Genomic DNA, 25945 nt, shown 5'->3' with positions numbered 1-25945 from the left:
TATATCAAAAGTGGTTACAATACTTGACTTTTTAGGTCGTTACATAGAGTTGAAATATCGGGTTGTCACAGGTAACATAAGAAAAAAAATTTCTTTTCTTGATGATTACTTTCAGTTGTCTCTATTAATCGTTTTCAAAGTATGATTTTGATTTCATTTTTTATGATCCATTTGACTTCTTATTCAATATAAGATTTCCATTTCCCCAAATATTTTTGTATACACCGATTTTAGGTGGTTTGTCTATTTGATTCTGCCTTTTTTTATTGTTTTCCCCAAGGTAGTCTTCTGGGCTTTATTTTTGTTATGATGAGAGTAAAGGGTTTTTTTTTAAGATGAATGAAAATTTCCATCTATTCCTGTATAGCTATTACTAAATTGTTTATAAGGACTAGGGTTTACATTTCAAAGAATTTGCAAATGCAGAGTATCAACCCATGTTTTAGCGACGTTAATTAGCTATCTGCCAATTACTTTTCTCTACAACTTGGATTACGCGTATCAGGTAATTATGATAATTCCTATTTCTTAATCGAATTTTGTTTTATCATTGTGTTCTTGAATTTATGTGAATTGTCTTGGGTAAGTGGTATGAATAGAAGACTTATCCCGAGTAGAGGCTCTATTTAACTTCAAATTTATATGACGACGATCAAATTTTTAGGATCGTAAGAACTTAGGATAATTGTCTGAGCATTTTCATCATCAACAAATGTTGAAGATTACTCATGGGGGTTTATAAAGTGCTGCATAAGTTCTCAGCTTTCTAGTGAGTGGGAAAATTGAATATGATCAGGATTTGCTGACTTTTGCAATCAAAATAAACTACTTATTAAACATAATTCTACACTTATCCAACTATTGAGTTTAAATCAAAATTTTATCTTATTCTTATGGGTGTAATATGCTTTTTTTTCTTCTGATGAACAGGCAGACATGCACGTAGCCTCCAGTTATGGCATGTACCATATGATAGAAAAAGATGTTCCCTTAAGACTATGAATTCGGAACTTTACAAAAGACATTTTGTAATTTCAACAAAACATTTTCATTCAAGTGCATGCCACAATTCACCAATGTTCACATACAATCAGCCCAAAATAAGCCATATGAGAATCCATTCAGCATCTGCAGAGTCTCTAAGTCATGAACAAATTGAGCAAAATTCTGAACACGAGTTTGAAGTTAGTTCATATAATCCTGAGAAATCACAACAAAAACCAAAATATGAAAACAGATTCCTTATTTTTCCACGCGTAGGTTCGGTCATCACTAATGCTGCTGAATCATTTTTCAAGAGTGAGATAAGGAGATTATTTGTTACTGCCGCATTACTTGTAATTAGTCGTGTAGGATATTTTATTCCTCTTCCTAGTTTTGATAGAAGATTGGTACTAGAGAATTACCTTAGTTTTGTCTCGGTTCAGTTGGTATGTTAATGATATTTTAATTTCAATCATCATTATCTTTTCTTTTCATTTCTTATTGTACTTATAATTCCAATGTCTTAAATGACAGAGGAGCTTGGTGAGCTAGCACCAAAACTTAAGCTTTCCCTATTCCAACTTGGAATCAATCCCCAAATTGCAGCATCTATTTTTATGCAGGTTGATTGTGATTCTTGATTTTATAGAAATTGAATTTGATTTCATATATTTAAGCTAATTATAGAGTGATTATGGGATCAGGTACTTTGATATGTTCTTCCTTCATTAGTCAAGCTACGGAAAGAGGGGTTGGATGCTAACGAGAAAATAAAGGGTTATATGTATGTTTACTCACATTCTCTTAAAAATAGTTCTATACTTTTATACTATTATATAAGGTTGATAATCCCATGTTTTTCTTACTTTATTCTAGATGGTGGATGTCGTTTGGGTTTGCAATTGTAGAGGCATTGATAATTTCTTATTTTTCACTTTCATATTTAATTTATGCAGCAAATGCGAGTCAAAGGTAATTTCTAATATTGATTTACACACCTTGGAATTTGATATTTATTAAATAAACAGGTCTGATATTTTACTTTGATATTGAAGCACATCATGTTGACAACAATTTGTTCGTCTCTGGTGCAATGACTACAACTTGGATCTGTGACAAAATATCAGACTCTGATATGTGAAGGCAGGGTTGTCTAAATTTTACCATTGGTGTTACCAAAGCAACTGAAGAGGGTGGCTGAAAGCCTTCTCTGGTTTATGTGTTGCCAGCGGCGGACGAAGACTATTTTAGTAGGGGTGTCCCTCATACTTCAAGCGGCTGCACCTAATAGAAAAAATTAAAAAAATAAAACTTTTTTTACACTACGAGCCGGAAATTGAGCAGTGGCCCGGGACCCCCAATTCTCCACATAAGTCCGCCACTATGTGTTACTTTGATATGGATGAAGTTGACTAAGGATTTGTTTCTTAGCTGAAACATTTTTCATGTATATCGTATGTCTTGTCTTGTATTGTATTATAAAAAATAAAATCATCTCATTTGTTGCATTTGATGGTGTCATGTGACAAAACTACTACTACAAAGTATCTGGTTGACCACAGAAACAATTTGAGAAGGTATGGTGAGGAGAAAGACCTGAATGCAAGGCAGTTACATGCAGAACCTATGTTGCAAGCATGACCAACTTAACAATCTGTTTTAAATACTTGATCAATAACATTTTTTACAATGGAATACCTGCTAACCCCCGCAACACGGGGGGAAACTTTTCTAGTTATCCCTAATTTTAAGGTTTCAGTTTACCTTAAATAACCAACACCATCGATACTTTATACCGTTTCCTTTTCTCTTCACGATTACTAGTCCTCCACAATTCACAAATCACAGATTTCTGGCGTTGTTTGTATCCTCCCCGTCGCAGCAAGGTAGCAGCGCAGACTTCCATTGACCTTGCATCCTCAAACATCATGTTCCCCATCTTGTCGTTTGTCGCCATCTACCGTGTTTCCGTCTCTCAGCCTCGATTGAATCGTCACCCGACTCACATGGTCCTGTATCTTACAGTCAGAATCGACTTCCCTTGTGCTTCTAAGTTCTAACTCTCGTTTACCTCAGACTCACTCGCATTCTTCTTCTACTTCTCACTACAGACTCACACAAAAAGTTTCAAACTTATGTCTACAGTGCCATCAACCATCACCACCACCAACCACTGGTGCCAACACCACCAACATCTTTTCCTCAAAAATCAGATCTAGATAAAAAATCAGAATGCACAGTTTAATACAACATTTCAAACACTAATTCACAACTTAATTTAATATTTCATATAATAATTCACAACTTGGTCCATAAAAAATACACATTTACAACTTAATGAATTAGATGATAGTAGGCGGCGAGCAGTGGTGAAGAGATCGATAACAGTGACATGAGGCATGTCACACCCCCAAACCAGAACGGCGGAAACGTTCGGGGGCGGAGGACGTCATGTACAGTATCACAACAGTGTAATATAATAAACAAGCAACAACATCATCCATTGCATTATAAGTAAAGTTTAATACATGTGTGTTCTTTCATTGTAATAAGACACCAAAAATATACAATCAAAATAAAAGACGAGACTTGTCTGCTCCGTCTTCTCAAAACCTGGCCTCCGTACCTGACTACTGATGACCTGAGAATACAAGTTATTTTGAAAGCGAGTATCAGCTTTAAAGCTGGTGAATTCATAAGTATAATAGTGTCATTGCCTTGTTTGTGAAAATCTGTTATGAAGGCCATGTAAACCTTTAAATGAAAATGTTGAGGTAAGTATGAAATCCTTAGAAAAACCCTTATTTTCTATAAGTATGAAATGTAGTCTTCTACCAAGACCCGAATGTTCGGTACGTATAAAGTGTAGTCTTTTACCAAGACCCGAATGTTTTGTAAGTATGAAATCCCTAGAAAAACCCTTATTTTCTATAAGTATGAAATGTAGTCTTCTACCAAGACCCGAATGTTCTGTACGTAAAATGATAGTTTTTCCTTTGTATTGACTAGTACTAAAAGTGCTTAGTCTAACTCATCGTTTATGTGAATGTATCACAAAATAAAGTAAACATGAAAAGGTACTACTGTAGGTGTTGTCACTGGGTACTAGGACCAACACAGCATCGCATTAAGCGAAATGTATAACCTAATGAACATCCGAAGATTGTCCAATTGTCCTCTGTAGCAGCAGCAGGTGGGTGGAAGGGTTAGTCCCAAATCGATCTTCCTAATATAAGTAGTAACCTTAGACCTCCGAAGATGGTCATCGACCACTGGTGCTAATCAGTGGGGTTCGGAATGGTAAGTCCTGCCTAGATATCCCATTGAATCGTGATAGGAAAGATAATTTACACACAAAGTACTAATAAATTATCCTCTTAGTTCTAAGTACAAGTATCCAGGTAAGTGAATACAGGATAATGCACCTATGTAAAAATGTTCCTGTATGGCATTCATGTATGTGTGTCCATGTAACAAGTAAGTATGTGTAAACATATTCATGTATCAGGTAAACATCTGTAAATACTCATGTATCAGGTAATGTACTAGTATAGACTCATGAATGAACTGACTCTTGTGTGATTCCTTGTAATAGAAGTAATGTTTGATATCTTCAAATTATCCCTATGATAATCTACTATAATATAACTGGATGATCATGTAGGTTTATACATTCTTACTACTCAAGGGTGTGGGAAACTAATTGAAAGATGTAAACTATAAACTCAATACATATATAAGAATATAAGTGTATATGCATAGTTTAGTTCAAGAATGTAAAAATGGTTTTGTAAGACCTCTTATGGGTTTTGAACAACAATTAACAATGACTTTATGTCATTTTAATAAACCTTTCAAAGGTAAAACATTTGGTAACAATGTGTTTTTAAGATGTAAAACCATTTCATGCATCACATTTTGTAGCATGTGAAATCCGTTAAATGACAAACATAGTTATAAAATACATATCAATGATTCAATAACATGTTTGTTTCTACTTGTATCCCCCCCCCCATTAAAGCGTTTAAAATCATTTAACATATTGATTAGGGGTATGAACTCACTTGAAAGTTTGAAGATAGCGAGATGAAAAACTGGGCAGAGTTTCGTCTTGGGAAACGGATTTTTCTCGGGATTCTCAGGAATCTCGGGAGTAAAATCGATCTTCGGGACTTGAGCAAAAAGACCAGGGCTTCGGGTTTGAACGGGTACGGAAATCGAGGCAAGATCGTGAGAGAAAGGAGAGAAATGAGCAATTTTTCCGAAAACCCTTGCATTCTATTTATAGGGGGTCTGAGAAGCCTCGGTACGCGGGGCGTACGCTCGTACGCAGCGCGTACTCGTACGTCATGCATGACCGAGTCATCAACTGCCTCGGCTTTGGACGGGACGGGTCGGTAGCTTCACATAGGGGCGATGTGGACGGACCGAGACCAAGGCCCTCGGGTACGCGGGGCGTACAGGGTTACGCAGCGCGTAACTCGGATGAGGATGCTGACTCCTTCTTCGGATATTACCGGATTTTTGATATAAATATATATATATATATATATATATATATATATATATATATATATATATATATATATATACATACATACATATATATATATATATATATATATATATATATATATATATATATATATATATATATATATATATATATATAAATTATTTAATAAACTTCAAAAAATCATATCTCCTTCATACGAACTCCGTTTTTGATGGTCTTTATATCCACGCGTAGGTGAGACTACGCTCTACAACTTTCGTTTAGACTCCGTTGGCAAATTCCGAAATTATTTTTATTATTTAATTATAAAATGACGTGATTAAGGAATTTCTTTAAAAATTTATAACTTCTTTATCTGACATCGGTTTTTGCCAGACTTTTCACCGCTGAAATACCATTGTCGAGACCTTCTCATTTAGGTCATTCCGGCCAAAAGTCGCTCGATCTCCGATTCGAGTTTTTAGTTGTCTGTTGCTAAGCCGAACTTGAAAAAATCTTAACTTCAATATACGAAGTCGGATTTGGGCGTTCTTTTTACGTACGATCATGGTTTAATGATATTAAACATAGTAGGTCGTTAAATAGAAACTTTTTGGACATTTTATTATCAAAGTTAATTTCTTTAACTTAAAAGTGGTTACAATACTTGACTTTTTAGGTCATTACAAAGAGTTGAAATATCGGGGTGTCACAAGGCAGCAACTCGAAAGTGATGACAGATCTGAACGTAGATGTTCTAGATCTGAAGATGGCTACTCCATATTTAAAGGTTGGCGATCAGTGGTAGTAAGATTGGCATTGGTAACAAGAGGTAGCAGTGAGGGCGATGAGGGCATACCTGAAGCCAAAGGTTCTAGATCTGAAGTCCGAGGTTATAGATCTGAACATATAATCCATCATTTGTTCTTTTGGAAGTCACGAGAGAAGGACATAACGATGGTAGTAACGAGTTTAGCCAATGGCACGAGGCATCGACATGGCGAAGACGATAAGTGACGGTGGTGGATAGTCGTCAGAGGTAGGTGGTGACAGTGTTATATTGTAACCGAATGTATGTGGTGGTTATTATAGAATAAGGAAGTGTTTGAAAGTTTAGTGGATTTGAAAGCTTAGTGGATTTAAAAGTTGAGGGGATTTGAAAGCTCATGAAAGAGATTGAGTCTATTAAGTTTTGTAAGAATGATTCAAATATAATTATAAGAGAGATTAAGTGTACAAGGTTTTGTAAGAATGGTTCAAATATAATGATGTATATGCATTGATCTTAGATATGATGTTAAATGATAAGAAAAATATGGGAGAAGCTGTGTTATTTTTCATGTTTTTCTATAACCTTTTACCATCTTTTATAACATCAAACAACTACATTTCAATATTTTTATCTTCGATATAAGATAGGTTTTAATAAACGTTGCGTTGCAAATTTAAATTTAAACCTTCTACTATTTGTTTTATTTTTTGTGTTTTATTTTGTCAAATATTATAAAGTATGTCCTTGAAAAATTGTAAAACATATCTTATTTTTTCCATGACTTGTAATACGATTTATAAAACTAGGTTGCTCCTAAAACACACCTTTAACATACATAGCTTGGTTTGGATATATATATATATATATATATATATATATATATATATATATATATATATATATATATATATATATATATATAGAGAGAGAGAGAGAGAGAGAGAGAGAGAGAGAGAGAGTGAGTGAGAGAGAGATATGTAAGTTCAATTGAGAAAATAAAAAAGATTGAAAATGGGGAAATCATTCTCAGCGAATCATTTATCTAACATGTAAACCTTAGAAAACGTGTGTGTCATTTTTTTTCCTTAAGGGTATCTTTGTAAATTAGCCACTTTTTTAGATTAAACTTACCTGTTCTTCGTCTTCAGTTTTCGATTTAGTGAGATCTTTAGCTCGTTTGAATCGGATATAGAGGAATTCATTATCAAGATTTTTTTCTTTATATAATTCGTTAGCAATTACACGTATTTTTTCCATTAATCGTGAAGTTTCACATCTGTATTTCAGTTTTCTTCTTCGTATTCAGTTATCAGATATATAGGAGTTCATTATCAAGATTATTACTTTATATAATTCGTTAGGGATTACGCGTATTCTTTCCATTTATCGTGAAGTTTCAAATTTGTATTTCAGTTGTTTCATCGAATTGTTGTTGTATAGTTTGAGATCTCTGTTTCAATTTTGTGATATGACCGGAGCTGATTTAATTTTCAATCAGATATATCGTTGTAGTTTTTACACTTTGAAGTGAGAGAGATTGCTTAATTGATCAGGTTTTCATACGATCTTTATTGCAATTGCATCATCTGATCAGAGCTAATTTAAATTTCCTTCAGATCATTTGTACGCTGAGCTGAGATATATTCGAAATTATTCAGGTTTTAATATTTACGACTTTTTTTGTGTTTTTTGTTTTAATTTTGTTGTCGTTCAGTTTCTATTTTATTCTATTATGATTTTCATCGATATTAAGATTGTTTTTGTTGTTTTCTACAGATCAATTGGTTTATTATGTCAAATTCAAGTGTTATTGATGGTGACTTGTATTCTTCGATGTGTGAGAGTGAAGAAGAAGATGTTGAGAACTCATTTTTTTGAAGGTATAACTTATTGAATTATTATGTTGTTTTTAATTTTGTTGATTATAATGTATTTACATATGGACGATCCGAGTGCACAATGTCATTGGAGAAAATGTCTATAAGCCAGATGTACCTATTCAATTTATTCCATTTAAAAGTTTAATCTTCAAATCATTAGAGTTGGTCATCAAAATGTATTATGAGTATGCTGAAATTGGTGGTTTTGATGTGAGACTGAGCATATAGTCAAGGTTTGATAACAAGATTATAAATAATAAACATGTTATATGTAATTGTGGTGGCAAACTGAAAAAGAAATATTGTGACACATTGGGTACAAGTGGTGTTAGGAGGAAACAAAATTCAAGTTCAAGAGTTATTGGTTGTCAAGCAAAGATTATATTTGAATCTGTGTATGGAACTCAAGATTATAAAGTTTTTCAGTTTGATGGAGTTCACAAACATCCACTTGAGATGAGAAGTGATTTAAAAAAAGCGAGACAAATGACATATTCAGAAAAAGAGTTTATAGTGCGTGCTTCCACATCAAAAATAGGTCTAACTATGGCTCATAAGTTGAGGGTGACTCATAGGTTGAGGGCAAGTCTGAGAGGTGGGTATGAGTTTTTAAAGCCTAAAGTAGTTGACTATAAAAATTTAAGGACAAATATCAACAGGGTTATAGGTTATAAAGATGCCCAAATGATAGTAAACAAAATGAATGACCGTTGAGCTCACTATCCAAATTACTCATTTGAGTTTAATTGTCAATATGATGTTTTGGACTCTATGTTTTGGGCTGATGAAATGGAGAAGGCATATTATGTTGAATTTGGTGATGTTATCTCGTTTGATGTGACTTTCCATACAAACAAGTAAGTTATTTTATCTACTTTTTTAGAGCTTATTCATATATGAATATTTTAACTTTATGTTTAATGTTCAGTTTTTAATATTGAAATTATTTTAATAATATACTGTAACTGTATTCATACATGAATATTTTTATATTCACTTATGAATACATCAAAAATTGACTTTAATGAACACTTTTATGTGTTATAGGTATCAAATGTTTTTTGTTCCAATTACTGCAATTGGCCATCATAAAAAAATCAGTTATTGTTGGAGTGAGGTTGCTAAGAAATGAAAGCATTGATTCCTACTCTTGGTTGCTTAAAGCGTTTCTTAAAACTCATGGGAAATAACCAACAATTGTTTTAACCGATCAAAGATACTGCAATAAAACAAGCTATTGAGAATATGTTTCCTAATTCAAAGCACCGATTATGTATGTGGCATATAATGAAGAAGTTGAAAAACAAAGTATTATTTTACTATATTTCAAATATGTTACATAGTATTTAGTTATTTATAGATGAGTATAGTAATTTTTTTTGAAATATTAGTATATTCACATATGAATATTTATTATTATTTTACTTATTAATATTTATTCATTTATGAATAAATATAGAAGTTTACTTTATTTTTGTTTTAATATAGATATCAGATTATTTATTTACGAACAAAAACTTTAGAAAAAGATTCACGAAGCTTGTTTGGGACATTAATATGAAACCTAATGTCTTTGAGGTGACGTGGGGTTCGCTTATGAAAGAATTCAATCTTGAATACATGAGATGGTTTAAAGACATGTTTACAAAACGTGATTCATGGATACCTGGATATTTTAACGATATTCCAATGTGTAGGTTGGTGAAGACTACGTCGAGGTTAGAGAGTATGAATTCATTCTTTAATACCTACTCAGAAAGTGGTAATTTACTTTTGAATTTCATGATGAATTACGACACTGCCATTCAAAAGCAAAGGAATACTCAACGAGAGATTGATAAGACATCAAACAAAGCATCATATAGAATTCAAACACCTCAAGAAATAGAACACAAGCATCAAAAGTTTATACAAGTACATTGTTTTTTGAGGTGCAAAAGGAAATGTATAAAGCAAGTTTTTTCTGTACATACTCGTATGTTGGTATTGAAGATGGGTGGAAAGTTTACATTGTGCAACACAACACTAGTAAAAGTGAATTTAAAAATGAATTTAAGGTAATTTAATAGTTTTTTTATGAATAATTTAAAGTTTATATATAAACATGAGAATATTAATATACGAATATTCTGATCATTTTAAAATTAGAACATGTTCATATATGAATTTAAATTCATATCTTATATGAATATTTACAATGTTATTAGTCATATTTGAATATTTATTTATGATTATTCATATATGAATATGTATTATTGTATATGATTAGAATGTAATATTCGTATATGAATACTTATATATGATTGTTCATATATGAGTATTCATATGTGAATTTAAATGTGTAAATTTTGTTTAAATTGTTTTTCCATTTTGTTATTATCTTTTGGTATCAGGTTGAAATAAAAGCTGAAGAAAAAAAATAATAAATTGAAGTTGTGAACATTTCAAGCGTATGGGTGTTTTATGCAGACATGCTTTTACAATAATGATGAGATGTGGTGTTAAAGAAATTCCTGAAAGGTACATTCTGAAAAGATGGAGAAAGGATGCGATCTCAAGAAATTATCATTTTAGTTCTCATCAATCCGATTCAAGGGATTATGAGAATGTGAAGCTAGTCAATGATTCATTGTTGCACCCTAAAACCGGAACGACGGAAACGTTCTGGGGTGGATGACGTCATGTCAAGTATCACAACACATGCATTATAGTAATCAAAGTACAACAAAACATTGCATTAATAGTAATAGTTTTACATGGTTTACATAACGGTACATAAAGGTAATACATGTAATAATATAAGTACACTTGGTACTAAGCTATCTTCATCAACAACTCCGGGAATGTACCTGTCTAAAGCTGACATGAGAATACAAGTTATTTGAAAAGCGAGTATCAGCACTTTTACAAATGTTGGTGAGTTCATAAGCGTTTAGTGACATTTTAATCAAATACTTTATATAAGTGGTAGTTTTCAAGAATACAGTGAAATAGAGTCCTTTCCAGAAAATCCTATATTTTCTTAATTAAAAAGCAGTCTTTTACCGAGACTGGTCAGAGTTATGTGGTAAAAAGTAGTTTTCCCTTAAACACTTTCATTATCAAAATATGGAATTTGCTTTTTAAGAAAGACGGAGAATATCAGGGAAAATAACATATGCCTCAGCAGTGAGGACTGCTGACTAAGGCAAAGGAATCATAGACACCAGGAGGGTATCGAATGAACGACACGCCTGGCTCAGTCTAACAAAAGAGACACAGACCCAGACGGTACCAAATGAAAGGTACAGCTAGTAAGGTCTAAAAACAGTGAATACAGACCCTAGACAGTATCAAATGAAAGATACAACTAACAAGGTCTAAAAACAGTGTGACTCTGAGAGTGGGTTTCCAGCATACAATGTAAATTGCTGGTGAATTACCATTACCTTAAGGCCATGAATTATAAGGTAACCTGGGATACTCGTAACCATACTAACCGACACTAGAGTACCTGACGCCCTACAAGCGTCTAGAGAATATGACATTTGTCACCCATTGGCTTGGTAGGCCGTGGACTGTAGCTAGCAGTCAGGGTGCGGGGATGTCAATCCCGTATAGATCTATACACACAATGTCCGCTCTCCCTACAGGAGACTCTAGTTACCAACTAGACGACGGAGAAGGCCGTGTCCCGAAGATGCATCCCAAATAGTGGGTAGTGTGTTTCCAATACAATGTTGAACTAGAGGTAGAGACTCATAACTGAACTGACTAAAGTAAACCCATATGTCTATGCTTGTGTACATAGTATATAACTAATGAATCAAACGACCTTCGGATGGACATCCGATCCCACCAGACCACATCTCAACGAAGAAAAGGAAATAGGGTGGACAAGCCTTCCAAAGTCCTTCAATCATTACTTATATGCATCTAAACAAGCACAGACATACATCTAACTATGCTTGAGTGTGTAACAAGTGGAATCATATCGTGAAGTATAACCGAATCGTATGGAATCACCGGATCGTGAAGTATACGTGTACAGTGTGGATTAATCGTATCGTGATGAATAACTGAACAGTGTGGACTAACCAAATCATGATGTATAACCGTACAGTGTGGAATAACTGGATCGTGAAGTATAAGCGTTAACTGGTATAAGTGTATCACGAAATGGAAGCGACAACAAGTGAAGTAAGAGCGTCTAACAGGTATAAGCTATCACAAGTATAAGCGAAGTATAGGTAATAACAGGTATAAACGCATCACAAAGTGAAAGCCTTATCAAGTAGGAACTTTAACTAAGAAGGAGTATTAAAACATGGAAGAAAACCTTTATTCTCGAGAAAATCACGACAGGGTATTCTGTTGTAAAATAAGTTTGAAAAACCTTTAGAAATCCTTTGGAAACTTTTCATAAACCAGTTTACAATGAACTTTGATAAAACAGCATAAGTAAGAGTTTTGAAACAAGTGAAAACCTTTTAGAAAACCATTTATAGTGTCCTACTTGGTAAAACAGTTTACAGTGTGGTAAATCCTTGTGCATGCGGGTTATCAATCACATGTGATTGATATGATAACTGACATGTTTAACTTGTATTCCCCCTATAAAACATGTAAAAACATTTAAAAGGTTCATTCAGGGGTATGAACTCACCTGGTGTAAGTGGATCCGACGAAGGCGCCGGTTGGGTGCTGGGTGTCAAATAAAGACTTGAACACACCTAGTGACCTATTTAACATATGATAACATATGTTCACATACAATTAGTATATATAATACTAATTAAACAAGTATACGTACCCTAAGGAGCGGAAAACACTTTGGTCAAGTGTTTGGGGTGTCCTGTGTAACATTTAAGGGCTCAAATGGCTTAGGAATGGAGTTTACTCTTCAAGAGTAATCTCTATACACTTAGTTTACGGCCTTGGGACAACTCCCCATGAGTTTACGGCCGTAAACTCATGGTGAGGGGTTCTAGGATGTTTAAGAGGCTCATATCAATTTGTAGATTTATGCTAGGTCCAAAAATAACTTATATGAATGGATTTAAGGCTTCACATGGACCATTGAGGAATTTACGGCCCTAAGCAAGGGAGCTTACAGCCGTAAGCTCTTATACACTCATTCTTTTGGTGTTTTGAACTCTTAAATGGTAGAGGGTAAATTCCTAAGCATTTTTCCAAGTCAAATGGGGAGTTTAGGGTACCATTTGGGCATTAATTGGGAGTTTACGGCCCATGAACCACTCCTATGGGAGTTCACCGTGAACTCCTACTCCCCTAGTTTTATTGAAGTTTAAGGCTTCTACAATGTTGGTATTGCTTCAAGGTATTTTTCCAAGGCCATAGGGGGGTGTTTGGGGCATTTCTAGCACAAAATCTTGAGTTTACTCCCCATGAAGAGGAGTTTACGGCAGTAAAATCATGTTTCAAGGTGTTCTAAGTCCGAATATGTAAGCCTAAAAGTCATATCTAAGCCTTAGGGGCAATTTGGAGGGGTTTGGGGGCTTAAAAACCCCCATTAAATGGTGTTCACGGTCCAAGAGTGTTCTTGGGCCATAAACACATCATTTAGGATAGTTTACCTACTCGTTTGGGGCTCGAAACGGACGATTTTTGGCTCAGGAAAAGTTTGTAGAGAGAATGTTTAGAGAGAGAGTGAAAAGGGGTGGAATGAAGTCCATTCCCCCTTATATATGGGTTGGAGTTGAGGCTCAGTGGAAATCTACCTGATACTGCCGTTATACGGGGCTTTTGGTCGCACCCGATTTAGTGGTCGTAATAATAAAAACTAACTTTTTCTAAATTACTATGGAAATGTAATTTAAGTGTTTTCTTTTACTTTATTACGACTATCACGACATAAAACATAAATAAATAAAACATTTATTTATTTGACGACCTCTTATTAACGGAACTTTTATACAGTGGAATATTCCGTTAACGGTAACGGGGTAATGTAACGGAATAAACTTTGGGTTGTCACATCATCCCCCCGTTAGAGGGAATTTCGTCCCGAAATTCAGGTCTAGGCAAGGTAATAGGTATGAATGACCGAGTAGAGGCAGGAGGGTACTTCCTATTCGGTTTGTCCTCGCACTCCCAAGTGAACTCTGGCCTGTGTTTGTCGTTCCAATAAACCTTCACCTACGGGATGCGGATTCCGTCTCGTGTAGTTAGTGGGTTCCGACTGGTGTATCTACGAGGTTATGGTTCTTAACGGTTTCTATCAAGATGAGTGGGATACAAAGAGTGATGTCGGGTAAACACATATCGAGTCTAAGAAGTGGATCGATCGGGTGTGAAACTTGTGGAATATCTGAAAGTAGTAGTGGTCTGACAAGGGTTGGACCAAATCTCCGTGAGGATTCTCAGATGGTCCTAAGCTCTCGGAAGGGTAGAGCTTTTCAGTACTTAGAACATAGTGTACTTCTATGGCAAGATCATCACTGGCGTGATCGCCATTCTGAAGTTCCCAACGTTCTCTCATACTGGGAGTGTAGTCCTTCAGGTTGGTTCTTAGGAAGCTCGTGTTGTCCTTGGGTTCGCGTTTCCTGTCAATTGGCCTTTAGAGGTTTTCTAGATCATCGGACGGGTTGCGTATCTACGGTTATCTGCTTGTTGTAGAGTGTCTATCTCAAGCTCATGCAAAATGAACCTGCACTAACGAATCTTGAGATATGGAAACCCTCAGGGTCGGGGAAATAGGGTTTCACCAGGCGAGTGTTGGACTATCTCGGGAGGTGGTTCTACTATTTCTGCGCGAGATAGTATTCGTGGAACACCTAATAGTCCAATGAATCTCTAAGTCTTTGGTTTATTCTAGTGCGGAAAGCGCATGCTCCTGCATAACCCCTCGACTAACACCAAGGCTGGTGTCAAGTCTATAATCTGTTCGGGATCTGGGTCGTGAGGCTTAACGCAACTACTTTCGCACTTTGATCAAGTATTCCTGGCTGCGGAGGTTATCCTGTGGTTCTCGATATTCTAGTGTTTACTTCGGGGAATGAAGTCTATCGTCTACGGGGCGACGACGATTTCCTCCATACGAGAGGGTGGAGGGTTATAGGCACTACTTGTCTGTAACAGGGTGGACGAAGTGCCTGAGTAGTGCGGGCATCTACTGCAAATACTCTTCCGAAGGTTCTGAGTTTTCTCGGTCTAGGTCAAATCTAGTGAGTAGAGGTTCCCATCACTCGGAACTTTAATCTCTTTACCAACTGAGGGTATTAGCTACTATGTGGGCTTAACCAGTATGACCACAAATTTCGGATTTGTGTCATTATAGTAGCTCAACCCTCAACGGTTCTCTTGACTCCAACTCCTATTTTATGGAATAGGATGAAGGGCTTTACTACGAGTTTCATGGTAAAGCTCATACTTGGCTTAACCACTATTACATGGTGTATGCAGACCGTATATAATTGAGGTTGGCAGGATGTTCAGTTGTGCGACTCCACCCCAGGCCCACAACCCAACGAGGAACATGGAGTAGGGAGGAAACACACATCTTAAATCTTTTTGATCTCAACTATATACCACCTTTATGCATATACCTGGTTATAGTGGTCAGTCCCATGAGTTCTATCCTCTGGGTTCATGAACCTGATGTGCGAGGTGCGAAGGGTCTTTCTGGGGAGTCTACGAAGTGTGCTTCGGGTGGTTATTGTCTTCTGGAGTATCTTACAGAGTCTTTCGCTTTGGATTCCATATGACTAAGAGAGGTCGGTCAACAGCGCTCGGTACCCTTCTTCGGGTACTTCAGAAAGTTTAAGGTAAGAGGGAAGACTGACGGATCGCATTAGGTTTGTTTATTTGTATTATGTTTAGGTTCGGAAGAACCTTTATTTATCGACATGGCTACAGAGAAAGTTCTTTTTACATAGCACTAAGGATGTACACATGGTTGCACTAAGTCGAACCACGATCAATAGAGTCGTCGAAGTTGGCATACCTCGACATGATATAAAGTGAAGATCGATAGAGTCATGCACCGAACAGGCACACAAGTTCTAGGCGTCTAAGGTTTCGTCCTGTGTATCACTATCGCGGATACTTAGACCGATAGAGTCGACGTTGAACTATAGAGAGTCCTAAGTATTTTGAATAGGGTACCTTTTTCATGAATGGATTCTCACGAGTCATTTCTATAATCGCCTAACATATACTAGTCATGTATAGTTAAGGTGGGGAGGACTGTTGACTGAGCGACTCCACCCTAAATCCACAACCAAACGAGGAACAGGAAATGAGGCGGCATTCACTCACTCTAGGTCTATCCATCTTAACTATACATGGCCGTAACGCATATGTTTAGCCATCATAGTTTTACCTAATGAATTTAAATTTTATAACAGTGCTGCGACTTTCGCCTTAATGGGGAAGTATTTACATTTTGAATTAGTCTTTTAATGTTCTCGGTTTATTTGGGATCGAGAGACGTACCAAAAATCTACCAGGTTCCTTGATGCTTCTCCCTAAGCATTAGAGTTAGACTCCTCCTGTATCTTTGTCTTTCCCTTCGGTTGGGCAGTCCCTTTTGAAGTGTCCCATTTCACCACATAGGTGACAACCTATATTGGTTGTCGCGCCAGTGGTTGGTGTAATGAACTCAACCGGGGTTCTGCAGACGCGAGCAGTATGCCCCAACATGTGGCACCTAGCATAATAGAGCTCCCGACAGACACCATGATGATGGTAGCTGCACTTGCTGCAATGGGGAAGGTTTCCTAAGTATGGTCTCCTAGGCGTAGGGATGGGAGGGTTGGCAGGGATACTGACTGTCTCAGCTCGTTGCCCTTCGGAAGGTCCATGAGCCGAGGTACTTCCCTCCTCGATCTTGATCTTTCTCTTCAGTGGGTTTCAGTGAGGTTCTTGGGTGGCTGGGTATGAAAGTGTTGGTTGTTGCTGTCCATTGCTAGGATCGGAAATCCCGACAGGCACCTTGCTAACATTGGCGTTGTTAGCATTCAGGTGAGCCATGACAGCTGCTACGGCTGCCGAGACTGCAGCTTGGAACGTAGCTTCATTGAATAAGAGAGTAGGTTTCTTGCTTGTGGATTGGTTACGCTTCTTCGGTGGCATGGTTTCTCCTACACGGAAAGGAATACAAGGTAATGAGAGACGATGGCTAACCCTGGACATATCTGTCCCAAATGTATTAGGCATAAATTTTTCCCGTGCCTTGGGTACTAGTTGTCTGAGTGTCGACCTACATCCCTATGATGTAGTCCTGGTGTGCAAGGTAGGGGTATGAGTATCGGGAAAAGACCATAAGATGCAAGTCGTTCCTACTACATTACCTTTATACTGGGAAAGGTTTTCACTCTCTGGCCTGGAGAGATTGGAGAACAGTCCGGAACGAACCGCGGAAAGAGAGGCTCATGAAGGCTTATGGCTAAATATTCTCAATAGAGGTGCGGGGATCCGCTCTAATCGTGTTACTGGCAACGGGAAACAACGATTTACCTAACACATAGCGTGAGTAGTGTAATCACTAACTCACTATATTGTATTATTTTATGGGTGTATTAGTGTGACGAACACGAGGGTAAGACACTTCTTGGGTTCCATGTACTGGCTCCCTCTGTCTGCCTCGTATCTTTGACTGGAATCGGCGTTGGCTTCATTCGGGTAGTTACCTAGGGTTCTCTCCTCGTATGGACATATTGAATTTCTACTCCGCCTTCCTTCTTATTCTGAATCTGGGTGTCATCACTTCATGGCGGATGACTGGGAATCTCGGAAGTTTAGGCGAATTTCTCACCGATGTCCCTAAAATGATATAGGCACTTGGTGATTTCAATAGTCTCGACCCAGTTCATTTATTTCCGAACAGGAAATCTTCTCACTGAACCTCTTCCGGGTTTGCATCAATTCTTCTGTCAAGCACTGAAGTGGATAGGGTTTTCTACAGGGTTCGTGCGAGAACGGAAATGTCTAAAGAATCCTAAGAGATTATTAACATTTCACTGAGTGATCCATATTGAGTCCTGCTATGATTACACAGGGTATACAAATCATATATAGCTTAGATCCGATAGGCCTTCGAATATGTGATACTACTCTATATCCACATCCCAATGAGGAAAAGGAAGTAGAGCGAAACCACACATTCTTAGCCTATGGGATCCTTATTATATATAACCTTGGGAGTACACCCTCTGTAGTTTTAGGTGTTGGATTAATGTCTAAGTCCATAACTATAATTGGTAAGACTTGACCCGACCTGGCATGGTCCATTTGGGTTGCATGGCATCATGCATTTGGATAGACTATAATGAGAGAAATAAGACACTTATGGTTATTAATATATTATAAGTTCTAGTATATTAATAATAAGAATAATAAGATTATTTAATTAGTATTGATCAAGAATTAATGTAGGATTAATTAAGTGATCAAAAGAAGACTAATTAAATATATGGGTTGATTGTGTAAATCATCCATACTTGTATAGTGGGCTAATGCTCCATGGATAATCAAGTTGGGCTAAAACCCATAGGATGGTCCATGGATGCTCCATGGTGTATTTGAACCCATGGATCCAAGGAAATGGAAAGTCATGACAATTAGGGTTTACCCAAATTGTAACACTATATAAAGATCTTATTCTTGACAAAATCGGCCACTAGTATTATTCTAGAGAGGGCTAGCCGATTTCTTGAAGTGTAGAATTCTCTCAAGTTATTCCAAGTGGATTTGGTGTTGTGTGAACTATTTGAGGTGTCACACTTGGGGCACTAGGCACTCAAGCTTTATGAAGACTTTCTACATCAAAGAGGTATGTATTCTATCTTGTTATATTTATTGTTTTGTATGCTAGATTAGGATAATACCTTGGAAAGTTCTTATTTGCATGTATAATAGAGAAAACATAGATCCAAGGTATTTAGGGTTGCATGTACACTTAGGAGTGTTAGAATGCTCAAAACCCAACAGTGGTATCAGAGCCTAGGCTTGTTTTCTTGTTATACTTGCAAAAGAAGCTAGAAAATCGAGTTTTGATGCTGTCTACCCAGCAGACTCGCCAAGTCCAAGGCAAAATGCATCCAACTCCCCGAGTTGGTTCGTGCACTCGACCAGTTGGACCCACAGACAGCATAAATTCGACCTTTTTTGGCTGGAATTGGACTAGGAACATTACCCTAAGATGTTTTTGGACTTATAAACTTGTTTTTGATGTGGTAATGTTCATGCTAATCCAATTTCAAAGATAATTGTCAATATATTCATGTTTTGTATTAGCTTAAGGTTTAGACTAATTACATGAAAAAGTTTGATTTGAATTATCTTGTTCTTATGAGTTGCTTAGATTAATAGAAAAGTTGAGTGAAATAGTTGTTTTCAATCCATTTTAATCTAAGAGTTGAATCCAAAGTGTGTTTTTGGAACTTGTCCTCAAGTTATATGAAAAGTCACATTTAAGAATCATAAAACTCATAAAAGTTGGCAAAGGTTACAAAAATGAAGAGTCTAGTTCTAATTAAAATGGTTTTATGACTCCATAACTTGTCCTCAAGTTATGGAGGACCAAGAGTCTCTTCATTAAATAATAAAAAAATAAAAAAAAGTGTAAACTTAATTAATTCCATAAGTTATAAAATAAAGAAAAGTTAATTCTTTTATTAGTTTAAAGTCTTCCATAACTTGAACTTGAAGAGTTTTTGGATTAAAACTACTTTAAACACAGAAGTTATGGAATTAATTAGTTTTGAATAGTTTCAAAACTTGCCCTCAAGTTTTGGAATTTGTAAAGTTTTCTCTTATGAATACTTTAATTCCAAGTTAGCCCTTAGAATTTTAAAAGTTAAAATTCAACCCTTATACTTTATAAAATTATAAGTTTATATATATATATATATATATATATATATATATATATATATATGTATAAGAGTAAAGTCAGTCTTACCACTAGTACGCCTCATTCACGAAGCCGGTCTATAAGGTGGGTATAAGGTTGTTGCCTATAAAATAGCAACTTAATGGGTGTCCACTCTCACCCACCGCTTGCTTGACTGGTGGAGGGTCGTTAGCCGAACGGGTTTGACAGGACTAGAATTCTCCCTTCATTAAAAGTATTAATGATAAATACTAAGTAACTAAACTCTTAATAATACCCAATCTTAGTTACTTAGGAAAATGTGAATAAGGTGCTAATCCATGAAATTACACTTTGCACTTTGTTTAAGTCGGTTAGTGGAGCGTGTGTGGTTAACCGGCACACTAACTCGTATTTAACAAGGTAGGCAAAGGGTAACTTAATGTTTATCATAGTATCGATGGAGCGTGTGTGGTTAACCGACACATCGATTGATGGGTAAACACTTAAGGGTACCAAGTAATTTGCATGGTTACTTCACACCTTGTTTTGTGATCCTCGGCATCCCAGTCATAAAACCTGAAGGGCACACTCGAGATTGAAACATGCCATTGAACAGTTCAATGAATCTCAAAGATCTAGGAGTTTCTAAAACCAATTAAAACTTAATAATACATTTTGTTTATCTTGGTGGAAATTGGTGAATCGTCATTCACCTACCTTAAAATATTTTATAGCTTGGATTACGACATCCCTCTTCTAGGTTATAAAATAGTTTGTAGGGTCCTAGCCTTAATATTTCATATTGGGTGTCATATTAAGGACTTAAGATCAACTATCTTGAATATCTCCCAAAAGATGTCTGGTTTAGACATTTATGATCTTCCCAAATCTCTTGAAACAAGCTTTCCTAAATGAAGATGATGTCCCATGGAAATCATACTTCTTTCACCTCCTCCAATTATTCTCCCTAACCCACAAGTTCAAGGTCACTCAAGCCCTATTGGCAAGGCAAGGTCTAGGCGTGATCACATCTCGGAGATGTAGTCACATATTGACAAGCCAGGAGAGTTGGGTGTCAAAGTCTTGAGAAATTTGGTGGTTCAATCACTTTCTAAGTCACATAGTGAGTTCCTTTGTGATACCTATGAAACAGACTATGACAAGACCCTTAATGATCTTATCTATTTGTTAAGATCAACTTCCTTAAAACTTGATGGACATTGACAATAGTGACATAGGAAATCCAGAAAAGCATTCTCTTCCCAATGGAAAGGGATCGGCCATAGTCAACTCGGTTGACCAAATGGTAAAGAGAAAAGCTAAGTCTGTGATAGTCACGTGTACCATTATCAAAGGGTCCATATGTTTATATTGCCAAAGGAAGGGCCATTGGATACGAATCTGCCAAATTTACCTAAGGAGGTTGAAGTCAATAAAGTTTGACTCTACTTCAGGTAAAGTCCACTATCTAACTCTGCTAAGTTTCTATTATGTGATTCTTGATACATGATGTGACTGGGTCACATGGTGATGTTTTAAGAATCAAAGAAAAAAGTAAAGAAACTTAAAGAAAGAATATGTTGAATCTGATCGCGTAGATGGATTTCTATCGCGTAGTTTGAAGATTGGATTCTTGAACTACTTCTTAGGAGTTATGATATTTTTGCTTAGGAATAGACAACAACAAGTTTTCATATGGATTGTAAGGATAAGTTTTCCGCAAAGTTTAAAATAAAAGGAAAATTTTGATTTTATTTATTTTAAAATATCCTTACAATGGCATTTGAGGAAGAATTGTTGCTTATATGATTCCATTAATAGCAAGAGTGGAAATATGAAATTGATTCTTTCATTTTTGGTAATGTCTAAATTTACCAAATAAGGGAAGATTCTCATCACCCAAGTTTCAGTTGGACCGGAACTTGGAATCATGCAAGTTGTATAGCATGATGAATGAAAACTTTCAAGTATTGGAAAAATTAAGACTAATTACTCGGTCACATGGATGTGTGATTCAAGTAAAGGACTAAGGGATTGAGTACACATTCTTGTGCACTGATTAAGTCCACCACAAAATAAGTTTGAAAAACCTTTAGAAATCCTTTGGAAACTTTTCATAAACCAGTTTACAATGAACTTTGATAAAACAACATAAGTAAGTGTTTTGAAACAAGTGAAAACCTTTTAGAAAACCATTTATAGTGTCCTACTTGGTAAAACAGTTTACAGTGTGGTAAATCCTTGTGCATGCGGGTTATCAGTCACATGTGATTGATATGATAACTGGCATGTTTAACTTGTATTCCCCCCCCATAAAACATGTAAAAACATTTAATAGGTTCATTCAGGGGTATGAACTCACCTGGTGTAAGTGGATCCGACGAAGGCGTCGGTTGGGTGCTGGGTGTCAAATAAAGACTTGAACACACCTAGTGACCTATTTAACATATGGTAACATATGTTCACATACAATTAGTATATATAATACTAATTAAACAAGTATACGTACCCTAAGGAGCGGAAAACACTTTGGTTAAGTGTTTGGGGTGTCCTGGGTAACATTTAAGGGCTGAAATGGCTTAGGAATGGAGTTTACTCTTCAAGAGTAATCTATATATACTTAGTTTATGGCCCTGGGACAACTCCCCATGAGTTTACGGTCGTAAACTCATGGTGAGGGGTTCTAGGATGTTTAAAGGGCTCATATCAATTTGTAGATTTATGCTAGGTCCAAAAATAACTTATATGAATGGATTTAAGGCTTCACATGGACCATTGAGGAGTTTACGGCCCTAAGAAAGGGAGCTTATGGCCGTAAGATCCCACACAATAATTCTTTTGGTGTTTTGAAGTCTTAAATGGTAGAGGGTAAATTCCTAAGCATTTTTCCAAGTCAAATGGGGAGTTTAGGGCACCATTTGGGCATAAATTGGGAGTTTACGGCCCATGAACCACCCCTATGGGAGTTCACGGCCGTGAACTCCTAATCCCCTAGTTTTATTGAAGTTTAAGGCTTCTACAATGTTGGTATTGCTTCAAGGTATTTTTCCAAGGCCATAGGGGGGTGTTTGGGGCATTTTTAGCACAAAATCTTGAGTTTACTCTCCATGAAGAGGAGTTTACGGCCCAAGCATGTTCTTGGGCAGTAAACTCATGTTTACTCTTCAAAAACTCATTTTAAGGTGTTGTAAGTCCGAATATGTAAGCCTAAAAGTCATATCTAAGCCTTAGGGGCAATTTGGAGGGGTTTGGGGGCTTAAAAACCCCATTAAATGGTGTTCACGGTCCAAGAGTGTTCTTGGGCCGCAAACACATCATTTTGTCCCTATTTTATGATTTAAACACGAATTTGCATGCTAGATAGGCTATACAACAAGTTAGGATAGTTTACCTGTTATATATGGGTTGGAGTTGGCTTGGGAAAAGTTTAGAAAGAGAGTGAAAAGTTTGTAGAGAGAAAGTTTGGCTCGGGTTGGAGTTGAGATCGGGAGGTCAGAAGGGCTCGAAACGGACGATTTTTGGCTCGGGAAAAGTTTGTAGAGAGAAATTTTAGAAAGAGAGTGAAAAGGGGTGGAATGAAGTCCATTCCCCCTTATATATGGGTTGGAGTTGAAGCTCAGTGGAAATCTACCCGATACTGCCGTTATACGGGGCTTTTGGTCGCACCCGATTTAGTGGTCGTAATAATAAAAACTAACTTTTTCTAAATTACTATGGAAATGTAATTTAAGTGTTTTCTTTTACTTTATTACGACTATCACGACATAAAACATAAATAAATAAAACATTTATTTATTTGACGACCTCTTATTAACGGAATTTTTATACAGTGGAATATTACGTTAACGGTAACGGGGTAATGTAACAGAATAAACTTTGGGTTGTCACATTCATATTATAATTTTGAATCATGTTTGGCTATTTTAAGAGATGACAAAAAGAAATTGGCCTTATTTGCTGAGAAACAACAGTCATTGTTAAAGGAATTTGAGAGTGATTATACATCTAGTGGATTGAAAAGCAAGAAGGATTGTGAAGTCGTATGCAAGCTTATGGGTGCTTCTATTCCTATTCTAGAAGAGATTAATATTCATGTTCCTCAAGTTCTAAGCAATAAAGGTTTTGGAATCAAGGAAAGAATTTCAAGTGCAGGTGAAGCAGCATATGAAAACTCTAAAAAAGAACATAGAATGTGCTCAGGATGTGGAAAACGAGTTCCTCACAATTTACGTACACGTCCAGTAAGAATTGCAGCAGTTCAATCAACAAAAGACATTTAGGGTTTTATTTATTTATTTATTTATGTTTTTTGGTTCTATTCATTTATGAATATATGCACATAATAACCATAAAAACAATATTCATGTATGAATAATACACATTTATATAGATATGATAAATTGATATGTGATACATGTTATTTTAAAATGAATATATCATATTTGTTTTTTAATTTACTAATAAATAAGTTATATTGATATTGTAAATTGATATATGAAATACACATATTATTCGTAAATTATTCATAAATGAATACATCATATTTTATTCATTTATCATTGAAGATGTTATTATTTACATATTAAAGGTAAATGAATATATCATATTGATATTCATTTTTTAATAAACTTAAATAAAATTGAAAACTAGCAGAAATGAATACATCATAAATGAATACAAATATGAATATATCATATTTGCTTATTAATTTACTAATAAATAAGTTATACTCATATCTAAACTTTGTTATACTGACATATTACTCCTAACTTAATCATAAAAGAATACATCATATTTGTATTCATTTATAATTGAAGACGTTATTATTTACATATTAAATTTAAATAAATATATCATATTAGTATTCATTTATGAATAAACAGAAATAAACTTTGAAAATATTTGAATATAAAAAACTAACAGAAATAAGCAAACTTGTTTCTATTACATAATGATTCAACACAAGATAATAAAACCTGTTAATAAGCATTTCACAAACTATTTAAACGATGCTCAATAACGCTTAACAAACCATCTAAAACTTGTTTTACGGAACCATCTTACATGTCCTCCAAATTCATTCAACTTCAACACAAACTGTTCTATACGATCTCACTTCATCACAAGCAATCATTAATATTCTTGTAACATTTTTTGAATTGTTTGCATAGCCTTATATGAATGAGCGGTACGTACTTTGAATTCCACATTTTGATATTTTTCAGCAAGATCCAACACCTTAGCCTTCAACATGTTAATTTCAGAAGTTAGCATTCGTTGTGCATACTTTTGCTTGAGGTTCTCTAAAGTAGTTTGTTGAATAGCACTTTGTTTATGATAACCTGGTTTCCACTTTGAGATTGGTTGTCCCATATAGGTCTCCATATGTCTCATTGCAAAGACCCCACAATCAACTTTGTTTTTAACTATTCTCCATTGCATTTCAAGTCGTAGGAGTATGATACTTTCTTTTGAGATGGCATTGGCTCTTGGATGGTTTATTTCTTTAAAGTATCTCACAAACAAATTTTTCTGATCATTAAATAAGATAAAAGTTAGATATGTAATAAATTGGTTCTTATACGTTGTTGTGAATTGGGTACTTACCAAAGGTTTAAATAGTACTCCATATTTCTCTTCATAATCCCCCTCAACTGCACTGTTGTCTAGAATTTCAATTGATGGTTTCTCTAAGTTGAAGACAATCACAAAAATATGAGCATTTCTAACAACTGGAAAGAATACATGTTTTTATGTATATAATGGTAAGTATTTTGTTGATCATATATATATATATATATATATATATATATATATATATATAACAAGTTTAATTTATGTTCAATATTTTTTTGTACCCATCAGTACTGTCATAAAAGTTCTGCTTGAATATTTCATACTTTTTTTCATCAGACAATGTTGAAGATACATAAGCATTCTATAACCAATATAATTTTAAAGGATTAGTAAGTTGTTAATCATAAATAAATACAACA

At 35.5% G+C, this 25945-nt stretch overlaps 1 protein-coding gene and 1 pseudogene across 1 annotated transcript; both read left to right on the top strand.

Annotated features, from left to right (window-relative positions):
- The first annotated feature begins 420 nt into the window (after positions 1 to 420).
- LOC111904921 (preprotein translocase subunit SCY2, chloroplastic-like) lies at positions 421 to 2284 on the top strand (annotated as a pseudogene).
- A 6636-nt stretch (positions 2285 to 8920) lies between these two features.
- On the top strand, positions 8921 to 24229 carry LOC111904920 (uncharacterized). The gene is made up of 6 exons (XM_023900622.1): positions 8921 to 8988; positions 9179 to 9248; positions 9620 to 10045; positions 10124 to 10188; positions 10601 to 10651; positions 23878 to 24229. The coding sequence occupies exons 1-6, from the start codon at positions 8921 to 8923 to the stop codon at positions 24227 to 24229; spliced, it is 1032 nt and encodes a 343-aa protein (XP_023756390.1).
- The last annotated feature ends 1716 nt before the right edge of the window (positions 24230 to 25945 follow it).

This window comes from Lactuca sativa, chromosome 8 (genome assembly GCF_002870075.4).
Source record: "Lactuca sativa cultivar Salinas chromosome 8, Lsat_Salinas_v11, whole genome shotgun sequence".
Classification (NCBI taxonomy): domain Eukaryota; kingdom Viridiplantae; phylum Streptophyta; class Magnoliopsida; order Asterales; family Asteraceae; genus Lactuca; species Lactuca sativa.
Note: the sequence above shows the minus strand (reverse complement) of the source record. Positions and strands in the feature narration are given on the sequence as shown.